Source organism: Triturus cristatus, chromosome 1_2, assembly GCF_964204655.1.
Source record: "Triturus cristatus chromosome 1_2, aTriCri1.1, whole genome shotgun sequence".
Classification (NCBI taxonomy): Eukaryota; Metazoa; Chordata; class Amphibia; order Caudata; family Salamandridae; genus Triturus; species Triturus cristatus.
The window spans coordinates 649,420,559-649,445,703 of record NC_140580.1 but is presented as its reverse complement, the minus strand read 5'-3'; the positions used below and the strand labels follow the sequence as shown (position 1 = coordinate 649,445,703).

Below are 25,145 nucleotides of genomic sequence, written 5' to 3'. Positions count from 1 at the left end.
GAGAATAAATCAACCACCACAATGCCATACTCCCTCAACTCCCCCACTGGCCCAAAAATATAAACTGCGATCACTTCCCAAGGAAGACTAGGAATCAGCCCTTCACTCATAGGGGGTCTTAAGGTTTTTAAAGATTTGTCTGCAGAAGAACAGACCGGGTACACTCTAACAAACTTCTCCACCTCCATGTCCACTCCCGGCCACCAAAATACACCTTTAACAACTATCTTGGTCCTGACTCCTCCATAATGTCCCTCATGACACAACTCCAAGATCCTACCTCTCAGACTACTAGGAGGGATAAGTCTATCACCTCTAAGTAATAAATCTTTATCCAAAGACAGTTCTGTTCTGACATCCCAATAGGCTTTTTCCTCTGAAGACATATTTGGTTTCTTTGGCCAACCTCTGCAAACATAGTTAGAGACTGCCACCAAAACCTCATCTTTGGATTGTTCCTCTACCCATTCCATCTTTGTAATGACTGGGGTGCCTGAATCTTGAATAAGGGCAATGCTGAAATTTCCCCACGGGTCATCCTCACACTTCTCTAAAGGTGCAGGCAATCTAGAAAGACAATCTGCAACTACGTTGTCCTTCCCAGGTACATAAGTGATTCTATAAATGTACTCTTTCATCCTCATAGAAATCCTTGCCAGCCTAGCGGAAGCCCCTACACTTCCCTCGCTAGTCAAAATTTTAACCAGAGGTCGGTGGTCAGTATGGATGACAATCGGTTTGCCCCAAACAAAAGCTCTAAAATGTTCTAACGCCCTAGCACAGGCTAAAGCTTCCCTTTCGATAATAGGGTACCTGGTTTCAGCAGGAGATAAAGCTCTTGAGGCAAACAAAATAATACTTTCACGGCCATCCTTACCCTTCTGTGACAAAACTGCCCCCAATCCTTTGTCGCTTGCATCCGTGGTCAAAAAACACTCAAGGTTTGGATCAAAACTACTCAAAGCATTCACATTATCCAAATATGTCTTAATCGTTGAGAACTCTTTCTCACATTCCTTTGTCCATTCAAACTTCACATTTTTCTTTAAAAGTGAACGTATGTTGTATAACACACTAGCAAAATTAGGTATGAACTTCGCACAATATTCACTCATTCCCAAAAATGATCTAACCTCTTCCTTGGTGCACGGAGCAGGCGATCTCATGATTGCATTAATGAGTGAGGGTTTTGGTCTCACACCCTCGCCACTAATAATGTGTCCTAAATACGATACTTCCCTTTCGCCGAATTTGCATTTGCTTAGCTCTACACTTAATCCGGCAATTTGTAAAATTCCCAAAATCTTGTTAAGCAAAACATCATGTTCTCCCTTGCTAGTGGCAGCTATTAGAATGTCATCCTGAAAAAAACTCACACCTTTTTCACCCCCCAAGAGCTTGTGCATCAGTCGCTGGAAAACCGCCGCGGCTGAGGCGAGTCCAAAAGGCATTCTTTTAAACTGATAACACCCGAAGGGTGTGATAAAAGCGGTGAGCTTCCGAGATTCAGGCGCTAAAATAATTTGATGGTAGGCTGCCGATAGGTCAATAGTTGAGAACCAACTTGCCCCTCTGAGTGAGGAAACCATCTCATGTATTTTTGGCAGCGGAAATTTATCTATCACGATGTTGTTATTTAAATGGCGTAAGTCAATACACAGACGGATTTTTTCGTTGCCTTTCCTCGCGACGACAACCGGAGAAATCCATTCCGAGCTTTCTACTTCCTCAATTACACCTTTAGCTAACAACTCCTGTAGCTCTTTATTTACCTCATCTCTTATCAAGATAGGGACTGGTCTCACCTTATGGACTCTGGGTTCAGCTGCTTCTTTAAGCACTATTTTATGTTCAAACCCTTTAAGGGCTCCTAATCTCTTCCTAAAGACACCTGGATATTTTTCAGCCAATGAATCCCCCGTTTTGTAAGTTGCATCCATAATCAAAACCTTCTCTTCACTATTGGGGTCTAAAATGATGTGCAAGTTTTTTTGATCGAACCAACCTAAAACAGATGGTCCCTGTTCTGCCACATATAATTTTCCTCTTGCCGATCTTCCCTTGAAACAGAACGTGAGCCATCTGAACCCTAGCATGTTAATTCTTTCCCCAGTAAAACTTACTGGGTTCACATCAGTAGGATATAATTCCTTCCCCATTTTGTCTATGAATTTTTCTTTCCAAACCGATTGACTTACAATAGTATACGGTGAACCAGAATCCGCATAAACATTAATCTTGACACCCCCCAGGGACACTTCACAAATAGGCTTTCCCTTAACTGATTCGTCTGACACGTTTATGACATAGTTCCCTTGTAAGCTTTTGACACAACTGTCATCATTGTCCCCTGTCGCTCCTTGATCCTCCTCACCCTCCCACACATATTTCACGTTTCCTCTTCTACGGCACATTTTGCTGAAATGACCCATTAAACCACCGATACCACATTTCTTCTTTAACGCTGGGCAATATTTGCTGAAAGCTAAATGTTCTTTGCTATCACAGCGGTAACATCTCCTCTCTTCTTGTCTCCATTCCTTCTGCGCAGACCTTTGAACTTGGATAGGCCAGCGTACTCCTGGATTCTTGTTTGTGTTCTGTACTTTAAAAACACCCCCTGGATCTTTCCCTGATTCTTTTACTACATTGGCACATCTCCCAGAAATCTCCGATTTTCTTACTATGGCCAGCACATCTTCTAAAGGTGCATCCCCATTGACCCATAATCTATCTTGCAACGAAGAATTGTTGTTATGCATGACTAGTTGGTCCCTGATGAGGTCGTCATGTAAATGACCAAAATTGCAATCTATTGCTAGTCTTTTTAGGTCATCTAGCCATTCATCCACGGGTTCCTCTTTATTCTGTTTCCTTTGGAAGAATCTATGCCTCACTACCCCAATGCACACCTTTGGAGCGAAATATCTGTCAAGGTCTTAAAGCGCAGTTGCAAACACATTCCCATCGTTAACAGCTGTTTTCTGCATCCGTAAATAAGTCTTTAATCCTATAGGACCTAAGGAGTGAAGTAGTAGTCTCTTTTTTTGCTCTGGTTTCATCTTGCCGTCCTCATCAATGGCCTCAATATAGTTCACGAAGTACTCTTTCCATTCTATCCACTTAATGATAGGTTGTGGTCCGCTTACCCAAAATGCATGTGGGGCGCTAATGGTGAAATTCTGTTGAGCCATAGCTTGTACTCCAGTTTGTGAAGTCTGGTCTCCCTGATCCATACGCAAAACTAATACTGTAATCCTTATAGAGGTTGACCCTGTTTTTCACAATACTGGCTTGTCAGATACCAAGGGTCTTTTCTCTTACTGTTTACTCAATTCCCATTTTTATTTCCCCAATATTTAAAAAAAACTCCCCCGACTCTCTCACCTGTTCTTCCTTACTTCTGTTGTGTTTGTTAAAAAAAAAAAATAATCTCCAAATTTAAGTTCAAATCAGTTCCCTGCCCATGCCTTGTTCACTCGATACCTCGTATCTCACTCCGCGCTGTTCAGGACACAATCTTCTTCCTCCCTTCGTCACTCCACGCTGTTCAGGATACGATCTTATTTCTCCCTTCGTTCTTTCCTGTTCCAAAATGGCTGCTACAAGGTCACGTTGCGTGACCCTACGTTGCGTTAAACCCTCTGCGCATGCTCCGCCCGCACTCGTCCGATAATGACGGCGCGAGCACACAGCAGAGTCCGCGCAGGGTAGAACGCCGGTGCCAGTCAACGATGCACTCGCGAGCCCACAACTGCTTGCTGACAAAGTAAGTTATTATCCTTACTTTACCTGGTCAGCACTTCATTCCAGCGTTGTGTCCGATCGCGGCAATCAAAAGTCGAGATAAATCTTAAATGGTGATTTGTCCCTCGACGGAGGTTCTTTCCTTCATTAATTTATTTCTCCCTTCTTTGCTTTTTTTTTTCCCTGACAATTACGAGGTCTCTTCTTGGGTTCAATCCATCTCGTCGCCACTTGAAATGATGAGAAGGCACGGTATCAATTCCAATATATTTAATGGAAAAGGAAGAACAGGCGAGCGCCAGACTACACGATCTCTTCTCCAGGACATCAGCCAACATCTGATGTTCTAGATTGGAAACCGTCTAGAACCCTATGGGGATTCCATGCACGCTCAACCCACACAACATTAAACAATAACCAATGCCTTAAAGGCATACACTACAGGGAGGGGCTAAGAAATGTTTGTACACCTTGTAAAGGGCACCAGTGTAGCCATCAAGGCCACGGGCCTTAGAGCCGTCCATGGAGTCGATCGCTTCAACGACCTTCTCAGCGGTAAGGGTTCACTGAGAAACTGTTGGTATGTACTGATGAGCCACACTGAGGGAATCTTGCTCAAATGGGCCGTGCGTTCAGCGTCATCATTGCCCAGGCATGTGGTGTAAAGATCGACGTAATAGCGAAGAAACTCGGCCTGTAAATCCACCGTGCCGACAAGACGGGTGCCATCTTCCTGGTATAGTTCAGAGATGTAGGACACACCTCCAGGGGGCCGCTAGAGTTTAGCCAGTGTATGTCCCGGCTGCTCTCCCTCACCATAGCGATGGTCTCAAGCATATTTCCCCAAGTGGTGAGCTTTGCGCTCTGCAGCATCTCTAAACTCAGCCATCAAAATGGCGTGTTTGGGCAATTTGGCCTCTGAACTCTGCCAAGCACTAGTGTTAGCCAGCTCAGATAGCTCCATCTCAAAGCGATTAAGCGTTCCACCCAAATCGCGCAGTATGCCAGCATGTTTAGAAATGCACATGCCTCTGGTATACGCTCTAAAGGCTTTCCCATAAGGTAGCCTGCGATTGTACCAAGTCCTTATTGAGGTCAAAATATTCAATGATGGGTGCACGAAGCTCTGTGCGAAAGAGTTCATCATGAAGTGCCTTAGGAGGAAATCGCCATCAGCACTCAAGGCGACCAGCTATGGGGACACGGAGTATCATCCTAACAGGAGAGTGATCAGAAAGTGTCAGGAAGAAGGTGGGTGGCTGAGCCATGGCGTAATCGTGACCGAACCATGGCGTAATCGTGACCAAGAGAAACAAATAGTCTATGCGCGTCCCGGTGTTGTGTGGTGTGGAATAAAAGGTATATAGAGTTTAGCCAGTGTATGTCCCGGCCGCTCTCCCTCACCATAGCGATGGTCTCAAGCATATTTCCCCCAAGTGGTGAGCTTTGCGCTCTGCAGCATCTCTAAACTCAGCCATCAAAATGGCGTGTTTGGGCAATTTGGCCTCTGAACTCTGCCAAGCACTAGTGTTAGCCAGCTCAGATAGTCCATCTCAAAGCGATTAAGCGTTCCACCCAAATCGCGCAGTATGCCAGCATGTTTAGAAATGCACATGCCTCTGGTATACGCTCTAAAGGCTTTCCCATAAGGTAGCCTGCGATTGTACCAAGTCCTTATTGAGGTCAAAATATTCAATGATGGGTGCACGAAGCTCTGTGCGAAAGAGTTCATCATGAAGTGCCTTAGGAGGAAATCGCCATCAGCACTCAAGGCCACCAGCTATGGGGACACGGAGTATCATCCTAACAGGAGAGTGATCAGAAAGTGTCAGGAAGAAGGTGGGTGGCTGAGCCATGGCGTAATCGTGACCGAACCATGGCGTAATCGTGACCAAGAGAAACAAATAGTCTATGCGCGTCCCGGTGTTGTGTGGTGTGGAATAAAAGGTATATAGAGAGGTTGTGGGGTACAACAGGTGCCACGAGTCACAAAGTGTGTTAGTGTCACAAATGTTAGGGTGAATTTGCAATGAGCGGATTTTCCCACACGATTCTGTGCTATGGGGTCTAACGGGTCTAGGAGTATGTTGAGATCAGTCCCCAGTACAATATGATGCGCATCAGCGCGGTTGATCAGGGTTCGGAGTGAGCTAAATTCTTCAGGCCATCCAGACCTCCTGTGAAGCGCTTGAAACAAAGATTGGTGAGGTAAGAGTAGACGTTTCCCTTCTCCACCTAGATCTCTGGAATGTAGCAAGTAGAGTAACCGAGGTGGGTGGAAGAGTCTCAACTATCAAAGATGATACCAGTTACCTAAAGGCGAGAGTGACCACACTGGCCACCACAACCCACATCCTGGAGGCAAGAGCAGAAGATACAGAAAGCCACTCCAGGCATAACAACCTTTGCCTTGTGGGGGTTTCAAAATAGGTTCCAGAAGGCGCAGAGTCTCAACCCCCCCCCCCCCCCCGGGTGTTACCCTGCACCCCATCATTGTAAGAATCCTAAACTACAGAGACACCATCCTACCTCGCCTGTGGACCCAGGGGAAGCTGACCTTTCAGTCAACTCCTATTATGATCTTTCTGGATTACACAAGGGCAGTCCAGAAACAACGCAAGTCCTTTGAGGCGGTGAAACTAAAACTGAAAGTGATGGCCCTGCAATATATGTTGCTCTTCTCTTAGTGAAACTGAAAGTGATCTTCTAAATCTCGTACCTATGTTTTTTGACAGACCGGAGGAGGCCTGGGAATGGGCGGCAGAGAAATGAGCACTCAAAGGTCATGATCCTCCTGATGCGGCCTGTGGAGACGGCCCGGAGCCACCTGTTGTTGCATCCTCGCAGTCCCTTCCTCACCGCAAACCAAATCCAGATGAGGACAGAGTTCTCGCAAACGTTGACCCTAATCCTCGGATACAGAACATGCAGGTTCCAGGGGGCGAAAGGAGGGATGCCCTCCTGTCCCACCTCTCTATGAGGACCTGGACTCCGTAAATGCTGGGGCTGCTGGTGACAAGCGGATCAACACCCATAAAACGTTTCTAGACCAATGTCACATCTGGTTCCTGGCCCTGAGCGCTTGATAAATGCTGACACATGGTTCTGTTATGGAGCAGGTCCACCTGAAATATCCTACATTGTATACTGTATTTGTAGTTGGGGTGGCAGATGCTGCTGGAGTGGAAGTGTGGGTTGGGAGGGATGTTATCATTTGGGGGAGTAGGTTTGTTTTTGTTTTGGATTAGTTCTTATTTGCTAGGTCATTATGTATACGGGCACACCCGACACTACTTACACCACCTCAATTTAATGCACCACCATACGATAATCATGTCTCCTAATAGCCCCTATGGCTAATTGTCACCTCCTCTCCTGGAAAGTCAGCGTCCTCCTCGACTGCATCAAACATGCGACTGCGCTTTGCTTTACCAAGCAACACTTACTGAGTCTAGTCCTGTTATAAGAGACCCATCTTATGGGCTCCAGCTACCTATTTTTGCTCATATTCGGATACGATCATGCCTTTCACTCAGGATATAACAGCGGCCATATTGTTCCACAGACGTTTCCTCTTTGTGGTCACACAAGTCATCCAGGACCCTCATGGCTGCTTTATAGGGGTGGTGGAAACCTTCGAAGGAAAGCCTCACAATATCATTAGCATTTATGTACCCCCACAGCGTAAGAAACAAACCATTGCTGAACTCACGTAAGTGCTCGCCAACCTGCCATCTTGGGTGGTGATCCTTGGGGGAAACTTCAGCTGCACTCTGAATCCTGACCTGGATGTCTTGAAACCCCTCTCGAGGCACCGCCAGATGATGTCTCAGGTGTTTGCTTCTTGAAGTGACTGCCTAGGCCTCTGTGATGCCTGGAGGACGTGGCACCTGATAACACGATCATATACACATACAATGGTAGCTCCCAACACCCTGATCTCCTTCTCCTCCATGCCACTGATGTGACACACAACAGATGCAGACAATCTTCCCCATGGAATCTCAGATCATTCATCACTTATGCTTCAAATGGGGACCCCTACATCATGCAAATGACGCCCCTGGCGCATTAACGCCTGGTTCCTTACAGATGATCGTTTTTGGGGGGATATATTGATATGGAAGTCAACTCGTACTTTGAGATAAACACCAGATCTGTCAGTAAAATGGGTACTGTATGGGTGGCTGGTAAAGCCATGCTTCTGGGTGTGGCCAAAACATTCCTCATACATGCAGAACAAGACAAATTCTGCTGCATCACGGAGCTTGAAACCCGCATTTTACACCTTTAGACTAAAATTGCCACCAACATGTCCGACTCCATACTTCGACATTTAGAACTTGACCGTATATCCCTCAGACAGCTGACATTTGATGAGGCTGCTATTGCCAGAGAGCGTCTATACGCCATGTAAATGAATATGGTGATAAAAGTGGTAGACTACTACAATGGCTTGCCACTAGAGATGTGAGCTCCAAACTGATCCCCTCCATCGTCGACACCTAGGGCTGTCCTGTAGATGAAGGGGTGGGACAGGATCAAATTATATGCGGATGATGCCCTCCTTTTCCTGGCAAATCTTCAAGAATCCGGCCCTCAAGTGCTGGACATTCTTAGGGTGTTTGGAGATGCCTCCATATGAATCAACTCAAATCGATCCTTGTTCCGGTACGTGACAACAATGTCACATTCACCTGGCAATTGGACATTCCGATCTGCCACCTCAGCTTCAAATACTTGTGCGTCCTTATTGCCATGTTACCGGAGCCTACCCCGGACTAACTTAACCCCCCCCCTACCTCCCCTCCCCCCTATATTCATGTCTACTTCCAAAGCCCATCTAAACGCCTGGGGCAACCTCTCCCACACTTCCTATACACAATGCAGAACAATCCACTGTTGAGGGTGTGCACTCCTTCACTTCTTTCTCTGGGGAGGGGTTGTTTCACTTCCACAGTTTCTCCTTTAACAAATGACACAAGTCCGAATGAAAAGAGGCTGGGGGCAGCAGATATCTGAATATATTATTTGGCACCCCAGATCCTAAATGACTGGATTAACAGGGGCTGTAGGGACCCAGCATACCCACTTGAGCTGGCCCACCTTGGGCTCGATAATGTGATGTACACCCTATATGGCTGTCCTATCCCAGACGACGGAAGTCACCGAGGCTATCTTTCTCGTCTGACGGGGGGCCAACAGGCTATGGGCTGGGACAATAAGTTAAATCAGCAAACACCTCTATGGAGAGGCCGATGGTTTAGTCACACAGCGCAGCTGAAGAGCTTCTGGGGATGGGCCTCGACCAGGGTTATAACACTGGGAGGATTATGGAGCGGGTCACACATGCGCTCATTTCTTAATTTAGAGTTAACCATTACACTCTCACATACACAATTCCAAAAATACCTGCAACTGCGACGTGCACTCACGGTATACAGTGCTGCCCTCGTTGAACTGCCTGAGTTCAGCTCTTTGGAGGTGAAGCTGCTCATGGGTCACCCGGGCCGAGGTGGTATCTCTCAGATCTACCGCTCTCTGGTGTGTAATGCCCCAGATGCTCTTGAAACACTGACACTGATGGGAGCAATGGGTCGGGATGTTGACTGGTGTGAGGCCTGCACTACCCACTGCGAGATCGCTATATCAACGCGCCTGCAACGGATGAAGTTGTACTACCTGCACATGACATACTTTACACCACAGCGGCTCTGGTGAACTGGAATTCTCATATATTCTCATGACACCCGCTGATCACGCCCCAATGCCGACTTCTTCCATATGGTGTTGCACTGCCCCCCTGCGGCGCGCTATTGGAAGCATATAGCCCAGTTTTATCTCATGTGTTAGACAGGATGTTTGTATTGACATCAAAACTGGCATTGTTGGGTGCTTTGGATGAGATTGCGGGAGTGCAAGGGGTTCGAATGCTTGTGGGCCTAGCACCCCCGACAATTTAGGAATGGAGGACTGGTATGGTCTTTTGATGCTATCTGGAGACGTGACTTCTGTTGAAGATGATTCGACCTAACTACATGAAGATGTGGGGGTGAAGCGGTGTGCTGGGTAGTACATGTACAGTTTCTTGTTGTTGTATTTATATGCTTCAAAACTCAATAAAATATGTTTATTAAAAAGTTAAAGTATAGACTCTGTGGTCATCTTTTCAACACACTAACCCACCTCTAAACCCACAGAACACAAGGATTTGGACGAATGGCAATGTAGCATTTTTCTGCCAACCTCTGTATAAGACATATTGTGATAATCTACCAAGAGTTCATGTGGCTCTCCCAAAAGTTATATTGATGGCTTACTCAACATTGGCCATTTAATCAGCCTCATTAGAGCAATCAACTACTCGAGGTTATCTAAGTTATATTTTTTCTTCCTAGCCCATTTTAATGTGGTAACAGCTCCACGTTTCACCTTTCCTTTTTTCGTTGTATTTTTTTCTTGTTGTCCTCATTGTGCAATAAGCGGGTAAGAAGATTCTCGGGTCCCTCTTTCGTGAATTTTACCAGGCTACTCTCAACATAGGAGAGTAGAGGTGGAGACCCACCTTCCCTTGAGGGCCCGTCTTTCTTCTTATTTTCCCAATCCAGCGGGGGGTTCTGCTCAAGGAAGGTCCATAACAGCTCCCCTGTAGCATGCCTTATTGCCAAGGTGCATAATCATTGGACTTCCCACCCACCTCATAACTTCTCCTTAACTGGTTAGTTGCTTAACTTTATTCCAATTCCATATATTTCAAAAGCCTGTTCTTTTACTTTGCCCCCTATACCAATCAACATTTTTAATCCTCTGTACTGATAGTAGTCAATCCTGCTGCTTTGGAGGATATGTACACATATCTACCTCCTGGCAAGCAGAACTAGTACTAACAGCAGTCTTTTTTGTCTGTTATTTAAAAATGGTAGCCTGGCACCCAAAGTACATTCTGTAATGGCCCCAACGAAAACTAGTTCTGCGCATACCTCAATGTCTTGTCCCATCACCTCATTTAGGACCTTACCCACATTGGCTCAGAACCACTGGAGTTGAGGACACTGCCAGAACATATGGATGTCATCCGCTCTCTCGTCTCCACATTTTAGACACACCTTTTCCTCCCGACTTTTCATCTTGGATATCTTTTTCAGAGTAAAATACGCTCTATGTAATGTGAAGAGATTATTCTTTTTGAGCGGTGCAGATTTTACTGTATACCATAATGTAGCCATAGATACTTGCCATAAATGTTGTACACCTCACGTTGGCAGGTCTCTCTTCCATAGTTCCGTGGGCAGTGGGAAATCTTCCTCCCAGGCTTGGATCATAGACCAGTACCACTTGGACACTTCATTCTTTAGTGGGCCTCTCTGTAGCTCCTCCTCTAATTTGTTGTTTCCTGCCCCTTCTTTTCTCAAGACCTTTACCCAACTTGTCAATTGATAATATTTAAACTTTGACAGATTTCCTCCGACGTTTACTGACAGAGTTTCCCATCCTATCATAGCTCCTTCTTCGATCAACTGTCCTCACTTCACAATCCCTGCCTTCTTCAGGGGAATAGACAACTTATCTTCCAGACAGGCTGGAGTTCCTGGGGATTCCCAAATTGGGATATGGGCACTATAATATGGGATCTTTACAGATCTTCTGATTTGGTACAACAGCTTGCAATCTGACTGCAACGTCTTCAGCCGGATCTTAAGAAAAAAGCTTTCTGCTATCATTACTTGCTGTAGAAATGGGTAAGCAAGGTGTTCCTTAAGAAGTGACCTAATACTTTTAAATTGAAATGCCTGACTATACTGTAGGAGGTCCGGACTTGGAATTCCTCCTTGTTCTTTTTTCCTTGGTGGATACTTGGGAAAGCAAAGGGAACAAGGGGAATATGTTTATTCATAGGAATAAAGAAATAGGGTCATGCTTCCAGAATAGACTTCTTTTAAGTGGATGAAGGGTTAGGTAATAAAGTAGAACATATACCAGCCTATTTGTCCGACCCCTCAGCAGTTTGTATGATGTTAAAAGTAGGTAACTCTCAGGCAATCCCAAGATGGACGGTAGATCGAACTCTCCTTTTAGAGCAACAACTGGTGGACAAGTTGAAATCAGTTACAGAGGAAGACTTTCCAAATAATGAAAATGCGGCCCTATTTCAGATAGTTTGGGACGCATACAAGGCAGTAATTGGGGACTCTGTCTAGTTTGGCCTTCTCTATGAATAGAAACGCAAGGAATAGAATTAGAATGAATCAGTTAGAGGCCAAAATTCAGGACCTATATAGCTCATTGTAGGGTGTAGATTCAGAATCAGTACAGGAGAAAATAGAAGAAGATATAAAGGAGAAGAAGAATGATCTACAAAACATCTTGGAGAGCAGAATTAGAGATAAATGGTAAACTAGTAAGTTATCGCATTATGAGTATGGAGAAGGCAGCAGGAAAACCTTAGCCTGGAAACGGAAGACTGAACAAAACAGAAATAAGATTTTAGCGATTCGAAGGGAAGATCAGACAAATGTCACCGCAAATGACTTGGAGATCTAGGGAGATTTTACCAACCTTTTCCAAAACGTACATACGGACGAGGTACAGGTTTCAGAAGAACAAATTAATTGCTACATGAAGGAAGTATAATTTCAAATGCTACAAGATGAACAGAGAGAGACTCTTAACTCTGAGATAACCACAGAAGAAGTGTTGGAGGCAATTAGGAACTTAAAGAGAGGGAAGGCAGCAGGCCCAGACGCCCTTCCAAATGAGCTGTATATGGCACCAAAAGAAGTTCTAGTCCCCCCAAATTAACCAACGTCTGAATAAAATTTTCTTAGAGGGACAGGTTTTACCAAAAGTTTGGAATGAGGCTATTATTAGCATAATACTAAAGACAGGGAAAGATCTGAAGTGCTGTGAATCCTATAGTCCTATATCACTCTTGAATAGTGATTACAAAATATATATGCAAATACTGGCCAAATGACTGTAAGGTTATAAGCCCTCTGGCACATAACAACCAGAAAGGATTCATAAGAGGCAGGCAGCTACATGAATTGACCCATTAATTAATTGGAGCAATAGACCTAGTTTCACCTTTCCTTTTACACAGAATCAGTTTTGCCTGTGTAATAAGTTCAGCTCATTAAACATTCAAATGTTTCTGGTGTAATGATCTATCAGTGTTCTGACTACCCAATAGTGATCCATTTACCAGCACTGGATATTCTATGTAGAGTGGCCAGTGGTGCCTCAGCAGCTGAATTGGAAGAGCCCTCATTGACGTGTATGTTCAAAAATTTTGGAATCCCATGATCTGCATGGTGGGAGCGGAGACATTCCTGTGCTCTACTTTGGCTCATCGTAGTTTCTTATCTTTAGTCATGTGGGTTTATAGTATCTCTAAATCACAACCATAGTCACCTTTGTGGTTTCAGCTCTGATGAAAGGTATCATGTGGGGCTTTAAGCAAAGAGAGGTGGTCTCACTGCGTGTTGCTGGTATCCCATTAGACACTTGTGGTTCCCCCTTTATGAGTGAGGCAGTGGCCCTGGGATCTGCATTAGTCTTATGTTTGAATTTGCTTTATTTAAAAATGTAATCGAACTAACTGATGTTGATCATTTAAAAAAAAGTTTGTGTTTTTTTTTATTTTAGTGACAGAGAGGCCAGATATTAGCCACCCTTGGTAAAAAGTGCTGAGGTTACCACTGAAGGTGTTGTGCCATTGGAGTAGAAAGGTGCATCCTGGAGGCAACGGCTCAGCTTACTCATAGGTAAGACTAAGCACATACGTATCACACTCCTGCAGCCTTCTCAACTTGAGACATATTGTCACCCAATCTCCCTGCCCCAGCGCACACAACTCTGTGCTCTTACAAGGATAGTGGGCCTTGCGACACACAGCAAACCGAGTGCCCTATTCATTGCAGTAAGATTCCTATCCCGTCCTCTTCACTTGTATTTTTATCAATTACTCTCAAATGGGAACATAGTACCTCTCCTTAAACAATGCAATAATTCAGACCAGATCTTAGTTCTCATGTGCAAAATATATTTGGTTATCATGTCCAACATCACCATACGTTCATAAACATAGTGATCCACCCGTAGGTACAATATGTCAGAAACTCCCGCAGAAAAATATGTATCCCACAGTCGTGGAGAATACACATCAGTTGTTTAAATACCCCTCACACACCAAAAGGGCCCTTGGTGTCATGCTTCATCATAGGGGTCTTCCCGCCCCTCTACGGGACGGGGCGTGCTACGACCTACGTCTGCGTGGGAGCACTGTTATTAATGAGACGACTATGTGTGATGCGAGGGTGTGAGAGGAAGGGTCAGGAGTGGATGGAAATGTGAATTAAAAAATACCTGGCTCTTTGGTCTAAAGAAGTTTATTATACCGTATGAGCTGGTATTAGTAAAAAGGTGAGGGGGAGGAGGAAGGATGCCTCAATGAGCTGTGCCTCCTAAGTGTGTCAACATGTTTCGAAGCTTCCCCGTGCTTCTTCTTCGGGACCTTAAGGATCCCTCCCTAAAACTCACTGTGATGTGTAAAAAGAAAATAATGAATGAATAAATGAAAAAGGAAGTAAATAACCTCCTAAAGTAAGTAATGCCTAAATAGGTCTTATATGGTCCATTAACCTAGAAAAAACAAATACAAAAGGGGAGATAAAAGCCATATTTCACGTAGGTAGATGATCAATCCATCGTGAGCAAATAGTGATCTGAAAAAGAAGTGATATAATAATCTCCTCTTAACTTGGCAGGCAAAATTGGACGTTGTGCAAATTGTTATGTTTGAATATTTGTGTACGTTTTGAAGGCTGCTTTGGATGTGAATTTGTATTCCTCTTTATGGTAGAAGTTCATTTTTTGTTTTAAATAAAACTTGGATGGAAACAAAAAAAATATTTATAATTTAATCCCACACTCCATCCTTAGCGACAAATAACACACATACATTTTCAGTGCAGGGTACGTCTTCATAGTACTGTGCCTTCCTCTCCGAAGGGGGGGTTGCTTTCCCATCATACCGCAGGTATCACTTAGTAAGTTCACTAACAATCTGGACAGTGTAAGGTAATGAATGCAGCGCAAAAAGAATGACTTACTCAGAAGCATTTTCAATGACACCATGCTCCCAAAACCTGGACACGGGTCACTATGTTGCAGGTGAATCCATCCCTCACAAACTGTTCGCATTCCTCTTTATGAGTCCGTAAGACACTAGTGGACTCCATCGTGACAAATTTGGAGCACACTTTATGGGTCTCAAGAACACAGCAACCAACCTTGCACTAGTAGATTGGGTAATCGTCTACTCGAGCAGTTGGAGAGTGCTTTGAGCCTCTGCAAGCAGTAGGAAAGTTCTTTAGAAATGCCACATTACAGTCCAATAACCCAGCTTCCAATACCAGTAGCTGCGTCTCTACCCCTCGCATATCTTTAACACTCGCTCTTTATATAACGGTTCCTACCACATAAAATCTCTAAAAACCACAGTATATCTTCCTGTATTATTAACTCTAACTCTCTGTGCCCCTCACATTGTCGTTTGCTGTCACAAAAAAAGACCTTATTCTGATCTCCCTAAGCAGGATGAAAAAATCAAATCACCCCATCAAGGTTTAATCCTAGTAGTCCAACAATAGACAAACAAGGGGCCATATATACAAACCTCTTACAAAGTGTCAGTTTCCTTGGATGCTGCCCAGACTTCGCTTGGGCAGGAGACTACTTTCCCCAGCCGTAATTGCTTGCCACGTCCGCCCATAGGTGCCGGAGAACCATAAAGAAGGCAGAGGCGTCCCACAGTGCGGAACGCACCCGGGTTAAGACCAGGAGAAGAGCATGCCCGTCTGCAGCCTGTCGTGGTCTGGTCGGCCACACCCCTTGGTTTTTGGGTTTGGCAGTAGTGCCCGGGGAGTCCCTACCGTTTAGGTCTTAATTTGTATAGATGCCTTGAAAATGGTGAAACGGAAAAACACGAGGGACAAAGAAGTTTCCCCCCAAGAGACCGCAAGGCAATACTTTAGATTCCTTTCTGGTTCGCACCGCAAGGGTCCTTGATAATGAAATCGTGTTTCTCATTGGAAATCGGTGACACTTCTATATTTTCTATTGAACCAGATCCTTGCATTAATTCTGAGATTCTGCATAATGACACTAGTTGTAGGGGTGAGGTTGTGACTATTTCTGGTAATCTGAAAGAAGCTCAAATCTCACCTCATCCACCTACATATAATGGGGGTGGCCCCCGATGAAGAGGAAAAAGAAAACTAAACATATGGGCACAATTCAAGCCCCAAGAACAAGATCAAATAAGGCCTCATATGTACAATGTGCTAGGACGGAGTTGACTACACCATCCTTATTCCCTAATACGAATAAGATTCTTATTAGATATACAGAAAGAAGGGAGAGGCAATGCTATAATGACCAAAGAGTTAATCTCTTTCATTCATCACAGACGATGACAGAATACATTGAACATTAAAATGTAAGTGCTCTTTGTACTAACGTTTTAATTTAAATACATTGAAACATTAAAAGCTTCTCTTTACTTCCGGCCACATGTAAAATGTAGACAGTGTTTCTTGGTCTGGTTATCGTAACATTGAAGTAAATAGTAAATTACATCCATGAAACAATATTTGTGTCCATTAAAGAGGCTCTTTTTAACTTCTGAAGGCCATGCGAGGGATGTGTGCCAGATTCAGGTTGTTTAGCGGCTGGAGGAGAGGGAAGAAACTCTGAGGGGGTCTCGTGGTGATTAAAAGTCTTTTAGCAGCAGAAAGGGGAGAGTACGGTCGAGCGTACATTAAGCTTGAACTTGGAGCGTTTTCTAATCTTGAATAATTCCCAGGTATTTCCATAGTAGACACATACATACTGCAGCTCTGCCAGCCTCCGCCATAAATAAAAAAAAAAGACTTAGTTGGAAAAATAAATCGGCACGGGTGACTCAGGAAAGCCAGTGGCATGAAGAGCCTGTTTAATCGAATGCTCAGATGGCGCTCGGTTTTCATTAGCCCCCTGGCCAGGACTAGGAGGCGGGAAGCCGCTACGCCACACTGTATAGATTTCTTCGAATTAAATTAATGTAGGACATTATTGCGAGGCATACCTACCCCTGTCAGTTGGCTTAGCACATCACTTTATACATATTAAGGCACGATTACAAGCACAAACCATGGCATGCTTAAAGAGCTCATTCATTAGGTTGCAACTATACGTAAAAAAGAAGGCCACAAGTTTAATTAACATCCTGCTTTTCAAGGCTTTTAACTACTCGCGTCTTAAGTGGTAAATTGTTTCAGGGGAGGATACTTCAAGGGCAGGGGATGGGCAGGGTCTTTAACTTAACCCCGGCGGCCCTATCGTGATATAATGTGTACAGCTAGGCCAGGGCCCTGGGCATCATCAATTCTTCAGATTATGGCGCTACCACGGTAACCGTCACAACACCATGCTCAACAAAAAAACAAGCATTGGCATAGCCAATAGGTCTCGCCTTTGGGACCTTATAAGTGTTTAGCCATGCAACAGTTGCATAACTAAATACTTATAGGGTCCCAAAAGCGAGACCTATTGGCTATGCCAAGCGGCCGCGAAAGTGATCGCGATCAAACATCAAAGCAGCCGTGAAAGTGAAAGTAATCGCGGTGAAGCGCGGCGCGCGCGCCCGCGCACATGCACTGTGGCTCTAGTCTGGCCTGGTAGCACTTTTTGGAGCCCTCTCAATAAGTCTTGCCAGACCAGCGCATGCGCTGGGTCAGGCGAGACCTAATGAGCATAGCATGGCTACTTATTACTTAAAGTTACTGGTGGTGGGTGGCCTTGGCACTGCCTTTTTTAACTGATAGGCCTGGTCTGCAGGTGCTGTTGACTCGTGGAGTGCGGGTGTGCCTGGGCGTGGCATTTTAAAAAGAAATCTGCGCACGATGCTGCCTACCCCCGTCAAAGCAAATCTAGGCCAATCAGTGTCCCATCCTCCCACCGACAACACTAAGGCAAATTCGCAATGCACATGCAATATGGATATTGGCAGTAAATCAATATGGTTGGACCAGTAATATTTTAAAACTCAAATTGTATTTCACCTTTACTTTCTTTTTCTGCCTCTTTTAGCAAAGTTCTGCCTTTTGACTCTGTTGCACCAATGTCTGTAGCTCACTTTATTTGTCCTGAGCGAACACACCTTCGTCCTTTTATCACAACATTAACACACACTTCTTAATTTGTGCAGATCGTTGGTAATGGTTGGCACAAGCACTCATTTTTGGACATCAAGGCTTATTTTGTAACATGAAATTTTGACCAACGCAAGAGAGAGAGGCAGAAAAAGAGTGGAATAGATCTGTAGAAAAGCACTGACAAAGGGAGAAAGGAGAGTGGAAAATTAACTTGCAGGAGTGAAATAAAGGGACAGGAAGAGTAGGATGCTGGAAGAAAGCGGAATATGGTAAAGCCAAGTCTTAGTTGACATGTACGAATGGGACTAAGCAAGGGGAACGACGAATACAGTGATTCAGATGGGTTCCGTTTTTGCTGTCTATTGTACAATGTCACCCTGAAGGGGTATGTTGCATGATGTATAAAAGGCAATAAAAATGTGTTTAAAAAAAGAAAATAAGGTAGAGCCAAGTCTTAGTTGCCTCGGTACTGAGCAGTCTTGCATCCAACAACTCAAACCAAGAGCTCCTTATAAAAAAAAAAAACACAGACACACCCCGCCCCCACTACCTTCCAGCCTTTTGTCCATAAGGTCTCTTCCACAGTGCACTCACAGTGAGCGTCTCTTGCACTCCAGAGGCCATGAGCAGAGTTTATCTTCTCTATCTTTTTGTCCATGGTAACGGTCTGTGCCTTTTTTTTATTGGGTACGTCTTTTGCGCCTAGTGTGTATCTAGTTACTCTTCTTCAAATCTAATTTCAATATTGAGACTGTTCTCCTCATTATTTTCCAACTAATGATTTCATCCCCACCATTTCAGCTATATTTCATAATATAATAATTTCAGCTATATAAATATCTATAATCTAAAATAAAATGTAGTTTCCCCTTCAGTTTATTTTATGATTGGGTTCCACTTTGCATTATGATTGGATGGTATTTTGCTCTACAAGTCTGAGAATACCTAGACCTTGCTATTGTGCGCTCGTCATGGCCAAGATACAATCCCATTCTCATACTGTTCCCTTTTTTTTAGATGTCTTCTCCAGGTTTTCTGACATCGCCTCCTGGCCTGGAAGAATCTCTTAGGTCTGGGAGCCTATCCTTGGCTGCAGTGCCATTGCTGCCAGTGAAAAGAGACGCTTATGAGACCACAGGCTTCACATTTAAAGCAAAGAAAGCCTGGCTACCACTAGAGCACCCCCTGTGGGAAGTAAGTATGGTCGCAGCACTATGAGTTCTCTATTGGCGAGTTTGAGAATGATGCTTGTCTCTGAGACTCCCAAACAAGCAACATGGTGAACCCAACAACAAGAGCGGGTGGCAGGCGGTAGGCTGGTCAGTGTGTGATAAAGAGAGAGGACACGGGTATTGTTTTGGAGTTAATTGGAAAAGTAAGGTCATTGATGGCATTGTACGTATATATACATAAAGCCATACCCAGAACACTGGTAACCCAGTACGCAGATCATCTTCTATTTATTTACAAAGTGTAACATACTATGGTTTTATGGGGCCAGGAGGTGTGTTTAAAGTGTACCGTTGTTATAGAACAATCTGTGTGCATAGCTTGATCTGAATGTGCTGTTGCGGTTGCAAATGGTATGTCAATTGGGTGGCTTGAAGTCTTTTTATGTCAATGACGGTTCCAGGACCGCTGTTTGAAGTGTCCTGTTGCTGCAAATGTTCTGCTCGTGAATATCTTCAGGATATTTGGTTATGTTGTGGCAGAGAAATATAAGGAGAGGAATGCAGTCTCTCTGGTCATAAATGCGAAGCTCACACATCAGTCCTATTGCTAGGCTCCAGACATTAGCAAACACAGAAGTTAACAAGCATTTGCAATGCAATAGGTCTCGCAGTTGTGAGAGTTTGAGCTATTGGCATTTTAAATGGCAATGCCTTTTATTTACGTGTTGGTTTTTAAAACATATAGAAAAGGCATAGTCATTTACAATGCCAATAGCTTAAACCCTGAGAGAGGTCAAGAAAGGGTTTTGTGAGCAGGATGGAGTTTATACACGGCAACATTTAGAAGTTTAGTTATTACAGGCTGAACGGATAGCTCCCACCCACGTGTAAGGTGGTTGTGTTTGCAGCAGGGTTATTGATCGACCCGAAAGCTCACAGGCCTTTAAAAGATGGTTGTATCGCTAAGGGTGCTAGGTGGGCCTTAAGTAGCTTGTGCCTGCTGCTGAAGGGTTCTTGAGTGTGTGGGAGGGGGGGGGGAGCTCAGGCACGTAATGTGGTTTTGTCTGTTGAAGGGTTCTTGGTCGATCCACAAGCTCGCTTGCACATAAGTATGTTGTGTCAGCTGAAGGTTTTTTTTGGGGGAGGATGGAAGCTCACACCCACGTGTGAGGTGCTTGTGTCTGCTTGAGGGTTCTTGGTGGGCTCAAAAGCTCACACACACACAGGAAGCAGGTTGTGTCTGCGGAAGAGTTCTTTGGGGCGAAGGGGTGCACACTAAGGTTGTGTTTGCTTGAGAGCTCACACACACGTCTAAGGAGGTTGTGTTTGTGAAGTGCTCAGTGTGAATCCGAAAGCTTACACGTTTCTGCAGAAGTGCCCTTAGTGGTTATCAATGCTCACACGCTCGTGTGGGGTGGTTTGCGCCTGCGCGAGGCCTTGTAACCCCCTGTAACACCTGTATAGGCCCGACTGGAGGCACCACGACCCCCGAGAACAGACCCCTCCACCCCGTGCCTGTAGGCCAGCCGCAGCACGAAGAGCTCCAGAAAGGCGGATTCGAAACGCAGGTCCTGGTCGTGCTTGGGCAGCTCCAGGAAACCCAGGATCTTCTCGGCCCAGCCCCGGATTATCTCCATGGAGCCGGTCAGCAGGTCGTAGAACTGCTGGATGTGCTGCGTGTCGTCTCCGTTCAGGTGGTAGTCGGGGTTGGCCTGGAACTGCGTGGAGAGAGAAAGAAGCGCACGCACACTTAATGAGGTTTGCTCAATTAAATCACCCGTGAAATTGCTAACACCCCTTTTCGAGGAGGGGAGCATTGTCTTAAGATCAATTAAAGCCATCCCTGACCAGTGAGGAAATTAGACGTCCCGGGACAATTAATTCAATTAGGGACAGGGCCGTGAGACCGCAGCGCCAGATATGCGGAGTGACATTTCCTAAAACAATAGGAACACAGTCCGGGCCGGCTTCATTAGAGCACCACAGCACACTCCAAGATTGTCAATTTACTGGTCGCCGCATTTAAGTGGGTACTTGTGCGTGCAGCGTGCCTGCTCTGGGTATTCGGCTAGTTAAATGTGTTCACAATGCGCACCAGTGGGCAGTGTAATGCGTAATGCTGCATTGTATGCGTGTCGTCTCAGTTCAGGTGGTAGTCGGGGTTGGCCTGGAACTGAGTGGAGAGAGAAAGAAGCGCGCGCACACTTAATGAGGTTGGCTCAATTATATCACCTTATCACTTAATCTCCCCGTGCCTGAATGTGTAATGTAAATACGGTGCTATGTAAAGCGCTCAAATACCTTCGGGTCGAGTTCGAGCTATATAAATATGCAACAACAACAAAAAAAAAAAGTGTAGCTTTTTGTGTGTTTCGTGTGCCGGTTTTGCTATTTTGAGCAGAAGCCGAGATGCAGTTTGAGTGATTCCTGCATCAGATTGCTTCGACCACCGCCAATCCTCTGTATTTATTCAGAGTTTGGCAGCAAATGTGTAACATGGGGCTGGCACGTAAGGTTTGGGTAGTTTTAGGCGTATGCTTTGTGAATTAAGTGTTGAGGATGGGTATCTTTACTGATGAAAGATCCTCGTCAAAAAATCGTGACCACATTCAAGGTGTGCATGTTGTCAAGAGAACCTCATGAAAACAAGAACAAGTACAGGCTATGCCAAGCGAAAGTGATCGCGTTTGCGATCAAACATCAAAGCGGCGAAAGTGAAAGTAATCGAGCAGAGCATCAAAGGGCTGGGTGAGAAGGGAGGAGGGAATGCAAGGAGCAGCTGTGCACGTGCACGCCATCGTGCACTCAAGCCCTAGTGCTACCCACAAAACCATGTGGGTAGCACTTTTGAAAGCCCACTTACAAAATGTCTCAAAGAGACAGCTTTCGCTGTCTCAGCGAGACCTAAAAAAGTGACAGTCATTGGCAATCACTCCTTTTAATTTACTATGTGCATGTCAATGACATGTGGCACCACCCTGGCGGCAGAGATGCCGAAGAAGCCTGCCCTCTTAAAGCACGGCTGCTCCTTAGCTCTTCACCCCTCCTATCTCCAGAGGTGTGCTGATAAGCATCCAGGAAGGTTGATAGTTCTGAAAAGTTGCACTTACAGTGTAGACACATGAGTTTAACAGTACCAGACACAATAATCATGAGCATGTTTTCCGATTGAGAGCACCAAATGGCCACTCCTTACCTTGACAGCCCTTCCAAGCCCTTCTATGATGCCAGGAGCGCACCATCCCACATTATACCACCCGCACCCACTGTCAACCATCCTCAAATCTGAGTTCGCCAGAATAGGCAAAAGAGAAATGGGCATCAAGCAAGTTTCAATGTTGTGGATACATCTTACTGTTTTGAGAAAGCTTTGAATGAACCTGTTAAGGTGGTATATCAATTAACCTGAGACGGAAGATAATTTACAAATAACCGTTCGAAGATATCCTTACTCTTTTAAGTTTATGCCACCTTTTTAGCCCTCGGTTGCTTACATTACTAACAGATATGCCAAAGTGAGATGCTGGTAACTTTAAAGCTAGTGACAGTGCTCAGAATCACTCATTTATTTTAAGATGTTTATTCATGAGTTTTAATTTGGAAAGTACATAACATAATTTCCTTTGATCTTGTCTGTGTCAATTGAGGTAATCTTATGATGAAATTACTGTCCCTAAGGTCATGGAAGGTCATCAGAGGTGATGTAACATTATTCCAAATGAAGGTTTTTATTAAAGCTGAAAAAGAGAATTTACCGTCTTTGGTCATAAGAGTTTGGCAAGTATGTACACAACAGATATTTACACCTGACCTTCTCTAACACACTCGAATAGTGCTCCCAAACCTCATTTGCATGATTTAATATATATCCCTCCACTCCTCACCCACTGGTAATGGAGTAGTCTTTAGATAGGAAGCCTCAATTTGTTATTCATAAGAAATGTCTGAATGGAGATAACAATAGAAAGCATATAGGACGGGACTGAGCTGATGCAGGAAAATAGGAGGCTTTGAGTCAAACCCCAGAGAACCCACAGTCACCACCCTCTACCCCCCATTAAAAACATGACTTGAAATTAGTTGAGAAGAGGAAGCAGGGGTTAGAACGTATGACATGGTGCTCAATCCAATCTATGACGTGGTTTGATAACAACAGCCATACTAACAGTTAAAAAGATATAAGATCTAAATACAGGACCAATGACCCCTACTCCCCCTACCCCACTGCTCGAACATGCAAACAAGGACTGGCTACACACGGGCCAGGCTTGCACTGAATGTCATGCCAGGGCAATCGGGCACATCTCTGCCTCCCTGCTCGAGAAGAGGGAGCCCATACAAAAAGCAGAGACGGGCAAGGGAAGGAACCTAGACTTTTGGCACTAGAAACATATCTGTTATTTCACTAATAACCCTTACATAGCACAAAACAAACCAATTTATTTGAGCAATTTGTGAAGGGTTTATCACCACTGATTTCAAACGAAATTATAAACCTCAGAAAAATGTAAGATTGAGCACAAACCTTCAAGGATCCAAAGTACACCCTGCTTGTTACTCACAGCTGTCTACAGTGGGCGCATGTCTCGGAGGCACTTTACCACGACTGTAATTTGTGACCCACAGATTATATGAGGCACTCTGCCACAAAAATATTTACCCATTGAGCTATCTTATCCTAAATCAGAGAGGGCCTATTCCTCAGGACCCAGCTGGCCAGTGCCTTAAGTGGGATGAAAAGGGGGAGGGGGGGGGCGGAGCTTGGCCAAATAACCTTAACTGTCAGTTCTTTCCAAGCGGTGTGGCCTATGGAGTTAAGGACCTTTGTTTAAAACACATGAATTAAAATTCAGTGCTTTACACAGTGCGCCATTTGCCAGTTATTGTGCCTACCTCTGAGTTTTCCATTCTTGCACCCAGACATATAAGACAACGATGGATCTATGCCTAAAACAATACAGACCTTTTTTCGCTTTTCCACTGGCTGCTCTAGGAAATAAACGAGTGACTATAATGATTTTGTGTTGAATAATTAAAGTTTAAATTGTGTCAATTCTGAAACTATGAGATTACGAATTAAACATTACAAAGGTCCTTGGAAGGAGTAGTCTTTGAAGTGTCTCATCTCTTCCGTTCAACCCTTCACACCACTTTCCACTGTAGTCTTGCTTGTTAGACACTGTGGGGCATATGTATCAAATACAGTGTTTGCGATTCTCAAATAATGATTTTTTGAGAATCGCTATTTGAGAATCGCAATACGAGATGTAATTAAAAATTTGCAAATATTTTACGATTCCTTTGTATTCCTTAATTGCGATTCGCAAATTGCGATTCGCAATTAAGGAATGTCTTCCCATTCATTCCTATGGGCCTGGAGGCCCATGGGAATGAATGGGAAGACATTCGCAATTTGCGAGTACCCATTAGGTACTCGCAAATTGCGAATGCAATTTCAAAGGTGCAAGGGTGTCACCCTGATGCACCACTGAAATGAGTATGTGTGCACATGTGCCCCACATGGCACTTTGAAAAATGCCAAAAAGTGAATTTTTCAAAGAAATCGCAATTTATCACCAACTAATTTGCGATTTCTTAAGGAGAAATCGCACAACTTGGGTGCTTTTTACATCGCACTTAAGGAATCGCAATTTGCGATTCCTTAAATGCTTTCCAAAATAGAGAATCACAAATTTTGCGAGGGCCTTTTGGGATGATACATCCCAAAAGGCTTTTTCCTGTTTGCAAACGGGCCAATTCTCAGAATCGGCCTGTTTGCGAACGGGAAATGGGCTTCATACATATGCCCCGTCTCTCTTTTCCCCTCATCTTTCTGAAATCCTCCATCTGCTTATCTCACACCACATCTTACCCCTGCAACACTGTCTTTTCATTGCCTTCTTCTGTACGTACTTCCTTTCATGTCTCCACTTCACCATTCCCCCAAACGCACAACCCATCCAGTCACCGTTGAAGACACTCAATTTTCTTTTCCTTTGGCACTGATAACTGCCGGATACATCCACACACA

At 44.5% G+C, this 25,145-nt stretch overlaps 1 protein-coding gene across 1 annotated transcript in view; it reads left to right on the top strand.

Annotated features, from left to right (window-relative positions):
* ZNF511 (zinc finger protein 511) overlaps nucleotides 1-25,145 on the top strand; it is a 108,459-nt gene that overhangs the window by 9,289 nt on the left and 74,025 nt on the right. The window contains exons 2-3 of the mRNA XM_085608059.1: nucleotides 13,393-13,511; nucleotides 18,960-19,136. Coding sequence (XP_085464185.1) covers nucleotides 18,960-19,136 — 177 coding nt within the window. The 5' untranslated portion in view covers nucleotides 13,393-13,511. The remainder of the gene's footprint in view (nucleotides 1-13,392; nucleotides 13,512-18,959; nucleotides 19,137-25,145) is intronic.